This window comes from Papaver somniferum, chromosome 8 (assembly GCF_003573695.1).
Source record: "Papaver somniferum cultivar HN1 chromosome 8, ASM357369v1, whole genome shotgun sequence".
Taxonomy (NCBI): Eukaryota; Viridiplantae; Streptophyta; class Magnoliopsida; order Ranunculales; family Papaveraceae; genus Papaver; species Papaver somniferum.
This window is the reverse complement of record NC_039365.1, coordinates 129,601,535-129,613,704: the sequence shown is the minus strand read 5'-3', so window position 1 is coordinate 129,613,704 and position 12,170 is coordinate 129,601,535. Positions and strand designations below refer to the sequence as shown.

The 12,170-nt window shown below is 36.4% G+C and overlaps 1 protein-coding gene across 1 annotated transcript; it reads right to left on the bottom strand.

The window, feature by feature from the left end:
- Positions 1-579: 579 nt before the first annotated feature.
- LOC113303031 (DNA mismatch repair protein MSH2-like) lies at positions 580-8,194 on the bottom strand. Its single transcript, XM_026552019.1, has 13 exons — positions 8,075-8,194; positions 7,922-7,971; positions 7,748-7,780; positions 5,865-6,938; positions 4,893-5,447; positions 4,687-4,797; positions 4,480-4,569; positions 4,320-4,391; positions 3,757-3,867; positions 3,405-3,531; positions 3,024-3,226; positions 2,371-2,523; positions 580-1,575 (listed from the first exon to the last, which is right to left on the bottom strand). Exons 1-13 carry the CDS (start codon positions 8,121-8,123, stop codon positions 1,375-1,377), a joined length of 2,829 nt encoding a protein of 942 aa, XP_026407804.1. The 5' UTR covers positions 8,124-8,194; the 3' UTR covers positions 580-1,374.
- Between the last annotated feature and the right edge of the window lie 3,976 nt (positions 8,195-12,170).

Below are 12,170 nucleotides of genomic sequence, written 5' to 3'. Positions count from 1 at the left end.
CGATTTACAAAACAGTCATAATTGTTACAAACTATTAACGAAATGGTGATACTTCCGTTAAGTAGACAGTTAAGTGGTGACTTACAGTTAAATATGTTAATGAAATTACCCACGTATCCTTCCTATTTATTTCTCCATACATAATTTCAAATTTACCATCATTATAGTGTTTTTGACGGTGGTGCTATTTGTAGGTGGTGATGCCGCCGCTTACATATCGTTAGAACACATTCAGGATCGTTAGAACACATTCAGGATCGTTACACCACATTCAGGGTCGTTACACCGCATTCACCCAAAGGGTTCATTGCTTTCCTTTTGGGATTTAGCGAAGATTTTTAAGCTTCCACCACCACCACCGCTTCGTCACCACCACCTCAACCAATTAGTTAAGTGAGGAGGGTATTTTGAGAAAAGTTAACACCGTTTTATTCAAAAATATTAAATCGGATGGATATTAAATCGGACAGAAGTGAGACCATTTTGTAAAAGAATTACAAAAATATGACCATTTTGTGAACGAATTACAAAAAACATGACCATTCTGTAATTGGCCCATAAATAAATCAAGATGTGCTTTTGTTTCGTTGAATAGTTTATATGGATGATCATGGGATATTGTCTAGCAAAGATGAAAAACACGAGGAAATTTAATGACCCATCTACGTAGAAGACTTTCTAGAACTAGTTGTGAGTCGATCCACAATTTGATTCACAGTTTCTCGGGAACTCAGCTGTGAGCATCATCTTTTACCATGCTTTACCATGCTGTGAAGCATGTGAATCACCCCATAACACAGCCTAACACTCTACTGCATCTGCACTATTTTCTGTAAAACCTAAGAATACAAGTGGAGTAACTTAATAGGGAAAGATTATGCAAATCACGATATGCACAAATATTAAGGGAGACAAAAAAAAATATATGGTTACTCCTTGATCAGAGGTTTTTCTTCTATGATTCAAGATGCGAATCAAACTCTATACAATCTAAGAACAAAAGATCCGGAAGGCTCTCTGCTGCTCACTATACTAAACAGCAAAATTAGTGGGAGCACTAGAAAGTCTTCTACCTACATGGGTCATTAACTACAAAACACCTTGTCAGACATTTTGGCATATACCATCCATGTCTAACTAAGACTTATGTACCCATGTATAGCACTTACTACCAAAACGAGTGTACAATTCGTTAAAAATGCAAGGAGCCTATATACCATGTAAAATCCCCATACTTGGTCGGTGAGGAATTGCAAGAAAGAGGTGTCAAAAGTTTGGGGTGATCCACTAGCTGACTTTAATTTCAAATTCTGTTCTACCTCAAGCTTTCTACAGGTTTACCACCATTCATGACAGAGAAGAGATTGAAGTTGTCTAGAAGAATTGCTGGAGCCAACTGGAGTCAGATGCATCCTTTTCTAAGTCGCTTCTCAATTTGCTGATATGCTGAAAGGCCTGCTTCGACTCCATTTGCTCAAATGGCAGAGCAGTAAATTCCTGCAAGAATCGACAAGCTCTAGCAGCTCCTCTAGACATGTCCTCGGAATCACACTCACGCTTTCGTTTAGGTTCAACCTGTAAATAAAGTAAAACAAAAAGAATCTTGCTAACATATGCTCATAGCAAATTTAATATTGTCATCAGAGAAAAGGAGAAATCAAGCATCGTGGTTTCTACTCTAGATCTGGATATATATTCAAGAGAAAGAAGATGATAGCAGTACAAAAGTCGTATGCCAATGACTTATGCATAATACTGTTCATTCCAGATCTCCTAAGTTGCAACACAATACTTTTAGGCATGGTCAATGTCTTTCACACTTTTAACAGGTGAAGCTTGATGAGAACAATAAAATGTAACAGACATCAAATATAAAGAAGAAAAAAAATAGAGAGAACAATGAAAAACAAATCCTGTAATGAGTACATAGTATGAAGAACTGAGAATGCATCTCAAAGTAGACAATCAAATGTCCTGGCAAAGAAACAAAACCAGTTGAGAGGCCAGGGATATCTTCTGAAACACGACATTTTCATATAATATATATCCACAAACGTTTAGTTAAGAGCAAATGCTTTCTAATGATAATGTAGAGTTTCCAACCGTGGTCATATATTAATTCGACATGACATTCTGCATTTCTTCATGATAAAACATTATATGGTGCAAGGGTTGCTCTATGGTGCAAGGGTTGCTCTATTTCTTTCCTTGTTCATATGATTATGATACAAGGTTTATTCTAAGACGCACTACTCTTACAAAATCAATGTTTCACCTAAATTTACCAAGTAAACACTCATAATGTAGAACCAACCAGTATGGAATCAAAATACACTACAATATGTAAGTAATAAGTCTTTATTAACAAACCTCTTCTTTTGAATGGTTTGAAATGATCAAATCTGGTGAAAAATCTTCCAACTCTGCAGCCTTTTCTCTAGCAAGGGCAACAACACTTTCAGGGAAATTTGCAAACTCTGCTACATGAATACCAAAACTTTGATCACAAGCTCCTTGTTCAACCTGAAAGAATTTGTCCAACAGAACTAAGGGCTTCATAAAGAAATAAGTTAAGCATATTAGCGGAAGACGACTATCTAGAGGCACATATTTCTTAACATTTTTTTTTAATTTTTTTTTCTTAACATAAAATTGGTTACAGTAAGGATAAATGTGTTGTTTCCATTACTATGGATAAATTTTTACCATCAGACTCATAGACACCTGTGTGCCCATATCCCTTAAAAAGTTAGAAGTGTCTGACAGTACCAAACAATAAAACTTTGAGCCAGGGACCATCATCATAATCATGAGATAAGCAAATATTGATTAGGTATTTAGTGTCAAAACAAGGCTGAACTGGACGAAGTTGGATAATAAATTCATAATACTTCATTTAAATACTGAAAAGGTAAGAAGACCATGACCAATATTACAACAGGTTGGTGGAAAGATAAGCAGAAGACAGTGTAAATCCAGAAGCAGCTTCATGCTTACACAACTGTTCGTAATATTGCACCAACCTTATAAAGCATGGTCAGCTTGTGACTTTCCGAATCAATATGCGCACTAACATGGTAATTTGCCACGCCCTGGTTGGGCTTTTTAGATAGCTCACTGTAGGCATTTTCATGAGCTAACGCAGTCAGTTCGTGAAAGTGAGTTGCAAATAGAGTTGGTGCTTTTGTCACTGCAACAAGGTGCTCACATATTGCCCAAGCTAAACCTGAATGCAGAAAGAAAGCAAACCTTGTTCAATAGTGAGTATTCCTGTGATTATAATCGACTAGAAGCGTCGAAAATCGAACCCAAAAATCATTAGATTCATGACCAGATGCAGCATTAAAGCGAAATAATACTAATGTAAATTATGGATATCAATATGGTAAGGTTAAGTTACAAACCAAATCCATCGTAAGTTGATGTCCCACGCCCCAACTCGTCAATAATTATAAGCGACCTGTCTGTTGCTCCTTTCAATATCGAAGCAGTTTCTAGCATTTCTTGCATGAAAGTGGAGACTCCACGAAGCTATTAAATATTGAAATTAAAATCAAATCAAATTAAAAGGTGTTTGCATATAACTAGCAAGGATGAGAGGATACTGCAGTTTTTCTAACTGTGGTCTAAGATGATATATCTTTTGCTACACAATAAATGTACTCCTGTTACTAATAGGAATCATGTACTTCCCCATTATATTCACTTTTACAAATTTTGTAGCATCATGTTAACAGAATCTGTTGTCAAATTTACCTGGCAATCACCAGCACCAACACGAGCAAAAATGCAGTCACGAACACTAATGTGTGCTTTGTCACAAGGAACAAAGCAGCCAACTTGTGCCATCAAAACATTCACACCAACCTGTCGATAACGGAAAAGATTTTTTCAATCACTTCTACAATACTGTATGTCTATATATGCAGATTATATCCGCTACAACGTATACCCTGTTACTGTCTGCACTAATGGAGATTGACGAAATTGGGAATGCATAACCCTTTTGGTTTATGGATGCTGCCATTGTATGCAAAGTGTATTGTGGGTACAGAAAAAGCTCTAATTGATAGTCAAACATAAACTCCAACTGGGAGCTTTTAAACAAGTAACAAACTATACATACAGAGACATAATTAATTCAAATGAGCCCCATTTCCCTATCTTGTTAGCTGAATTTGGTCATATATAGGTTGTTCTTCCTCTATTACAGAATGGATCCCAAATCACTTCTCTTGAACATAACAACCAACAGGACGGGATGATTGGATTGGAGTACTAAAAATGTTATTAGAACCAGCAAAACAGAAACAACTAACCTGCCGAATAAATGTAGATTTTCCACCCATGTTAGGGCCCGTAATGATTTGAAACCAGCTTTTACCCCTAATCTGATAACAAGATGAACAAAGCTAAATCTCGTTTTAATGAAAAAGAAAGCCTTGATAGCTGATTTTCCTGGAATACACAAATACTCACCAGATTACAATCATTTGGAATAAAATTTACTCCATCTTGAGCCTCAACACAAGGGTGTCTACTCCCTTCTAGTACAATATCTCCTTCATCCTTTAACACCCAACATGAAGTATAAGTATTCAGAGGAAGAAAAGCCTTCCTCGTCGATGCAAATAAGACTGTCACAAATAGAATGAAATACCAGCAAAACAACTGTAAAGCAATTACCGCAGCAGTTATGTTTGGTCTTGCGTATGGAGTTGGACAACTAGTGGCAAGGTCAGCAAAGCTAAGCAAGACATCTAGTTCAGAAAGAATCCCAGCTAATGTATCAAAAACCTGCAAATTGAAAGTTCACATAAATGATACTATATAACACACAAATGAAAGCAATAAGTGAAGCTTCCCCTAAGAAACCTAATTTATAAGTGTACCTCAGAAAACGTCGCTGCAGTTCGGACCACTCGAGCAACGATCTCTTTTTGACAGCTTGTATACTCTTCTAGTACCTTTTGGTACTGATCCCCTAACTTTTTAAGCTTTGAGTTTGTAAACTTTACCCCGTCCTTTCGAGTTTCAAGGATTATAAACTGTGTTGCTAGCTTCTTCCTAACTTTAGGCTCTTCCTTCTTTGTAATCCTGAAAACATGTCCAAACTGTGTCCCTTTATCCAACTTCAAAGCCTTATCTAGAGGAAGATCAAGATCATTAGCAGTTTCTTTGTGTAAATTATGTATCTTCTGCTCTACTGCATCCCGTTCAGATTTTAGTTCACATAGCTTTTGATCATAACCAGGTGATATCATGTACTCTCCATTCTCAAGTTGCTCAAGATCAACAGCGGTTTCAACAAGAGCAACAAACTTATTCAAGTGATTATCATCAATATAACACTCAAGTTGATCAAGATACTTCTCTTTTATCAGTGGTGAAAATTGGCCATCATATCGTTCCAGAGCACTTTTAATATACGGAAGTCTGATGCTTGACTGCATTAGAGAATTAGTGTTATAAGGATTCACAGAAGGAAAGGAAAGAGAAAGCAGATGATTGATGGACTTGCAGCCAGTCCATGGCATGCAACCAGAAAAACCCACATAAAAAATACCATAAGAGACCAAGTTACTATTGCTATCCCCTTTTCTCATTTTACTATTTAGTAATGGGATTCTAAAGTGTACATCCTATTGGGTGTGAGGTGTAAGAAAGATGCCCAATTGAGAATAATAACTGAATTTGGCGTGGCACTAGCACATATTAAAATTAAAAAACAGCTAGATGAATATCCTGGTTTGGTAGGGTAATTTATTTCTTAGAAAAATTACTGCACAGGAAGATATACTGGTGTAAACTACAAGATCAAGAAAATGTATAAAACATAAACTTAAAATTAAATACAAAAGTACCTGATAAAGCTTTATAATGTGCTGCAAACCAGCTCTTTTTTTCTCAAGGTTATGCATTAGCCGCTCAACATCTGAAATCCTTCTCAAATGCTGTCTCAGATCTTGGCGAAGAGCAGTATCTTCGACAAACGCCTGGACCAAATCCAACCTGGAGTTGATTTCAGTTACATCTAGTAAAGGTTGTTTCAACCACCTATTTAACAACCTTTTTCCCATACCAGCAGTACATGTTCTATTCATTAAACCAAACAAGCTGAAATTCTTGTTTGCATCTGTTTTGCTCTCCAAAACATTTAATGCTCTCATAGCAGCAGAATCTAACCTCATGTAGCTGTCAAGATTGTACTTTTGGATAGTAAAGTTACCATAATTACTCTCATCTGCAAGTAATTCTGCATAGGACAGCAATGCTCCAAGAGACCCAGATGCATAGTCCATACCAGAGAGTAAATCACGAACAGGTTCAATTGAGCCCTTGATGAGACGACTAAGGTCCTGCGCCAAATCCCTCGACTTAAATTCAGTTTTCTTTCTCTCACTAAGAAGGACACCACATCTAGACAACGCATCATGCAAGCTTTTAATTTCAATAGATTTTCCACTCTCCAGTGGAAAGAGGCATTCTTTACATCCAAGAGCAACTAGAGCTGATTCGACATTTGTGAACTGGCTGTCGTCCACAAATTCTGCCAATCCAAGTACTCTCTTAGACAGATCAACATAGCTCAACCCTATAGTGCATTCATTCTCGCGAAAGTTTGGATACAACGCAACTATCGCAGGAGAATCTTGCATCTCATTGTTGGCAAATAAAACATCTTCAAAACTGCCCAGGTTTCCGGGGGTTCCACTTTTTGATAACCGCCAATTTGAACCACTACCCTCATAGAGCTGTAGTGTATGGTCTGTCCTTTCCAATAGAAGATCACGGACAATGGTTTCAAACATATTCCTGTTGACGCTCACACTGGAAATACCATCAGAGCCACTACCAAGTTGTCGCAGAGCAGTAGTAGTGTAGTAGTATGTCTTTGCTATAAAAGTTGCATTTTCACCATGTGCAGTATAATAATCCTGATCAAATTATGTAAACTTAAACCAAGAGAGAAAAATGAAACGAGTAAATGGATAATAAGCTACAGATTTATTATTGCAATAATCTAGAGGGTAAATGAAAGTAACATAACAATGCTACAAAGTTTCTGATTTTCTTTCACACCATGACAAGCCGGAGATGACCCAACGTATTTCATACAAGTTGCTCGGTGCATCCAATGAAAATCTTAAGTATGGATGTTTTGTCTGATTATTGATGGTAAGGAGATGAAAACAGGACTGAGCCTGATGTCGCGATAGACCCAGGGTTTAGGGTTCTGGCTTTACTAACATTAGATGCTCATATCGGAGATAAATCACAAACAGCACAGATTTTAATTTCATGCATTTGTGAGTGGAATATTTCACTGCCCTTAGCATGTCTAAGTCGTACATTTTCTAAGTTATTCTGTGTCATTGCATGGTACAACCTAGATTACAATAACGATAGTCTGCAGTGGCTCCAGAGAAATGACACAAAAACAACATATAAAATCATTTAGCAGTTTACAAAGAAGAAAAGTTTCAACTTATACCAACATTGTCTCCTTGGATCCTACCTCTAAGATAAATTATAACTAGACCCCTTGCTTCAAATTTCCCAGAAATTTCCCAGAAATTTCCCAGAAGTATAACCAATAACTAATCTCAGAGGAACCACAGGAAGCAATGAAGCAACTTACAAGGCAGGAATTTCAAGATTTTCAAAAAGGTAAAATGAAACTGATACCATCCAAACCAAAATTAATTAAACATCAACACATACAGGAAACAAAACTTAAACTTACCCGACGATCAAAAAACCTAATAGCTCTAGGATCCTGCAATGAAGAAGCCAATAGCGGCAGTATTGAGTTAATATAGGGTATCAATTAATCAATAAACGAGTTTTAGGGCATCAATATATACACATCCATTCAGCAAAATGGAGAGATAGTACAGTAAAATGAAAGATGGCTTACTTTGGTTAGGCTTTTGAAAAATGAGATAAACCCTTGAGCTTGTTTAGAATCTACACAGTTACAGAACAAAAAAATACGACTAAGATATAAAACGTCCCGCAGTTTGGGAACAGAAGAGGAGACAAATAAAGAGATTGGGTCATTTGCCGATACCTAATTTTAGTTCCGGCAGCTTATTCTGATCCTGCAAGCTTTCATCCATTGTTCTTCTAAAACTCTTTTCACTCTCCTTTTCCTTCTGAAATTTATGGACCGGTTATATGCTACTCGCTGGTTATATAGAGGGTATAGGGAATGGCGGGAAAAATCGCGCCTCTCGGAAGTCGCGTAAAATTGGTATTTTACCATTTTGCGCCGAGTCAGTGGTTTAGAGCAAATCACACGGGGGACGGGGGAGTGAGCAATGTAGTTAATATCGGATATCGGTTCATTTCGGCCGGGACCGATACACTGGTACGATTTTATATCGGGGATATTATCGTTGAAATATCGGTATAATATCGGTTCTAGATTTAGAAACTATAATTTTATATTAAACATTTTTTCCACACATTTTCGGATAAGATATAATAGATAACATCAATTTTATCAAAAAAACAAAAGAGTAACTTTAGTATCTTGCTTCGAGAGCTACATACACCTCTACTACTACCTGGAAGACTTTCTTCGCCAAAATTACCCTTAAACTTTATAGACAACGACCAATACCGTCTCATATCGGGAAATGTAGGAAAATTTCATATCGACCGTTACGGCCGATATTTGACCGAAAACGGCCGATACGGCCGATATTATCGGGCGAATATCGTATCCCCGATATCCTTCTTATCGTATCGTTCTGGGCCGATATCCGAAATATCTCCGATATATCGGCCGATACGGCCGATATTGACTACATTGGGAGTGAGTATATGCTCTCTCGTAATGAATTCGTTAGCCTGTTTCAACCAGTTTCTGCTTTTATGCTTATGAAATAGCAATCTAGAATACATAGCACAGTTTGGATAACTTTGTCTATGTAAAAAATGATCATGATTGGTCGGATAAGTCAATTGTTGTGGTTGTTTAAAATCTATTCATTACACACGATTAAATTGTTAGTGGCCGCTCCAAATTTTTTTAGTCTGTTTTTTCTCGGAAAATCCAATCAATTCACGTTCTTATGAGTCATGTATTTCTCGATTTCCCTCTTTCTCTCTACAACATCTTTTTCATCTCCTCCATATCTCACATATAATAAGATATCATCTATAGATTTTAGGCCTTTTTAGTCATCTCCGTCTGTTTATTTTATAGTTGTTATAAATTAGTAATGACTTGATTGATTGGAAAATCTTTGCAAGAAGTTATTAAACAAGGTATACCTCGCTTTCTCTCTAAAACTGTGTCTTTTTGGTGTTAAATGGTTAATTAGGTAGTCGGTTTCGATAATGAGTTTGTTTTGAATATCGATTTTAAATTGAACTCATCCGTTTTTATTTTGTGTTTCTTATTGACAAGAGCTCAAGAGATAAATTGTATATGAATTCATAGTCATCTTGAATCCTAGGTTACCCCTACCGCTCAGGATTATTTAGTCTTTTCGCTTCTTAGTATTTTTATTTTTTCATATTACGTGTCCTTTGCTGCTTACCTTTTCATAAAATGCCTAACTGTTCTTTACCGTTTTACATTTTCATTAGTTATTATTCTTGATGCTACGATCGGCATGCTAACGTATGGGCTGATTTGGATTCACAGTGATTTATTTGAGATGTCGTTGGATTATACACTGCAGTTTTACTCACTCTTAAGATATTTCAAATCCTAGTAGAAATAGTTTAAATTGTTTGGTTAGATCAATGTAGTCAATATCGGCCGTATCGGCCGATATATCGGGGATATTTTGGATATCGGCCCAGAACGATACGATAAGAAAAATATCGGGGATATGATATTCGCCCGATAATATCGGCCGTATCGGTCGAATATCGACCGTTTCGGTCAAATATCGGCTGTATCGGTCGATACGAAATTTTCCTACATTTCCCGATATGAGACGGTATTGGTCATTTTCTATAAAGTTTAAGGGTAATTTTGACGAAGAAAGTCTTCCAGGTAGTAGTAGAGGTGCATGTAGCTTTCGAAGCAAGTTACTAAAGTTACTCTTTTGTTTTTTTGATAAAATTGATGTTATCTATTATATCTTATCCGAAAATGTGTGGAGAAAATGTTTAATATAAAATTATAGTCTCTAAATCTAGAACCGATATTATACCGATATTTCAACGATAATATCCCCGATATAAAATCGTACCAGTGTATCGGTCCCGGCCGAGATGAACCGATATCCGATATTAACTACATTGGTTAGATTTTCAAGTTGATAGGAACTGACAATTCGTATCATACTCCACCAAGATGACAGAACGTTCAATGAAGTGCTGCATTGAGCTTAACTTTCATCGAATTCCCAATTTGTAACTGACTAGCTGCTGCATAACTTATATATTTTGTTGCAGTTATTACGTTTTGGTAACCCAGAGTTCCAGACTTATATTTCAACTGCACTTAGTTAAGACTTAAGAATCTCATTTACACCATTTAAGACCCGTCGGTTTTATTTCTATGGTTTGACGAAATCCAATGTCAATTAGGCAACACGTTGCTCACTAGAATTTTGTTCTCTACCCTAAAATGAATACAATATTTTGTGTTATATGATGGTCGGCTTTCCGGGAGGTTGTGAATTTCGCTTCATGTTTACCAGGTTGTGTGTTGGACCCATGCATGTTAAAAATAAAAAACTCGGTACAATCCGATATATATTTTCTTTACAAGTTTAACACAAACACTGATCCTCACCGTTTTCTTAATTGGTCATGTTCAGATTAAATATGATCAGGTTCCGATCAAATAGAGTTTCTCTTTTCTCAGGCGGCTTATTATTTACCTCAAAAAACTGGGAACGGGATTTAATAAATCATACAACATCCCAAGTTGTTATTTAGAACATCTTTGATGTGTTAGATCCGAATTAAATTTTTGAGATGTCCTCTTCTATATCTCATTCACAAAGGAACTGTATGTGGTTTCTAAAGTGTTTTATCATGAGTACAGGTAATGGAGACACCCCTAATGAATTCTAGCATCGTAGTAATGTTATTACTTTTTGAGGCCTTCATTTTTCCGACCTACATTTGTTCTCATCTATTATGTTTTCCATCTTTCGGTGACAGACATTATAGGGAAATCTACTATCATGTTAGTGGTGTAGGATGCATACAACGTTCATCCATTAGTCATACCATAGATGGAATTATTTTTTTCTGCACATTGCACCTCAAAATTAGTAAATGAAGTACTTTTCCTTACTGCAGATTACCCTACTTTGTCGTCCAGTTATAGTGTAACTTAGCACACATCTCGGTTATGCATCATTGAAATATTATAATATATGGATGGCAGTAAAAACAGCGTTACTTTCGTTCTATATTTTTTGCAATCGCGATATTATTTGCAATCTGGATGTCTTTAATTCCCTTTCTCGGATAATCTTTTATAGTATTTAGATTTGCTTTAATTTCTTATTATGCTAAGTTACAATCTTTATGAGGTCAAGTATATAATTTGACCTATGAACCCTCGTTGTTTGGTTAAGGTGGAAAAACCAAGCATATTGAATGGGCAAATAGGCAAAATGCCCCAAAATGGGTTGTCACGTTGTCAAAATGCCCCAGACGTTTAGAAATAAGTCAAAATGTCCCAATTTGTCACTTTAAGCGTTAAAGAGAGTTACGTGGTCAAATTTCCAAGCGTGCGAAATCTCACGTGTGAAATAATTACGTAATTAACCCTTCAGAATTAGATTAAACTTACACGCGCCACGTGTACTTGAATCTAACATCTACAGTAAAAAGACTGATGCAAGCGATTTGCATGTGCGACATATTATATTACAGAGTTAACCTTGTCTTCTTCTAAAATGACTGGCGTGTCCAAAATAGGGAGATTGCGACACGCGTCCAGTTCAACAGATGTACGGTGAGATTAATGAATCCATCTTTACAGAAATTTCCTTTTCATCAGTAAAAATGACCAGTCTCAGGGCTGTACATGGTACAACCCAGAACCAAAACCGTCATATACAGTTTCTGAAAATTCCTTTGAACCACGGTTTGGTAAAAAACAACAGTTTACCAAAATCATTTCATCTATCAGTTCCTTCATACTTTAGAATGAGATCAAAATTATGAAAGAGTGTCAAAAA

Coding starts and splice junctions, on each gene's coding strand:
- LOC113303031 (XM_026552019.1), bottom strand. CDS start 8,123: ATGGATGAAAGCTTGCAGGATCAGAATAAGCTGCCGGAACTAAAATTA. Junction 6,939..7,747: donor TTAGGTTTTTTGATCGTCGG/GTAAGTTTAAGT, acceptor TAATTTGATCAG/GATTATTATACTGCACATGG. Junction 3,868..4,319: donor AATCTACATTTATTCGGCAG/GTTAGTTGTTTC, acceptor CGTTATCGACAG/GTTGGTGTGAATGTTTTGAT.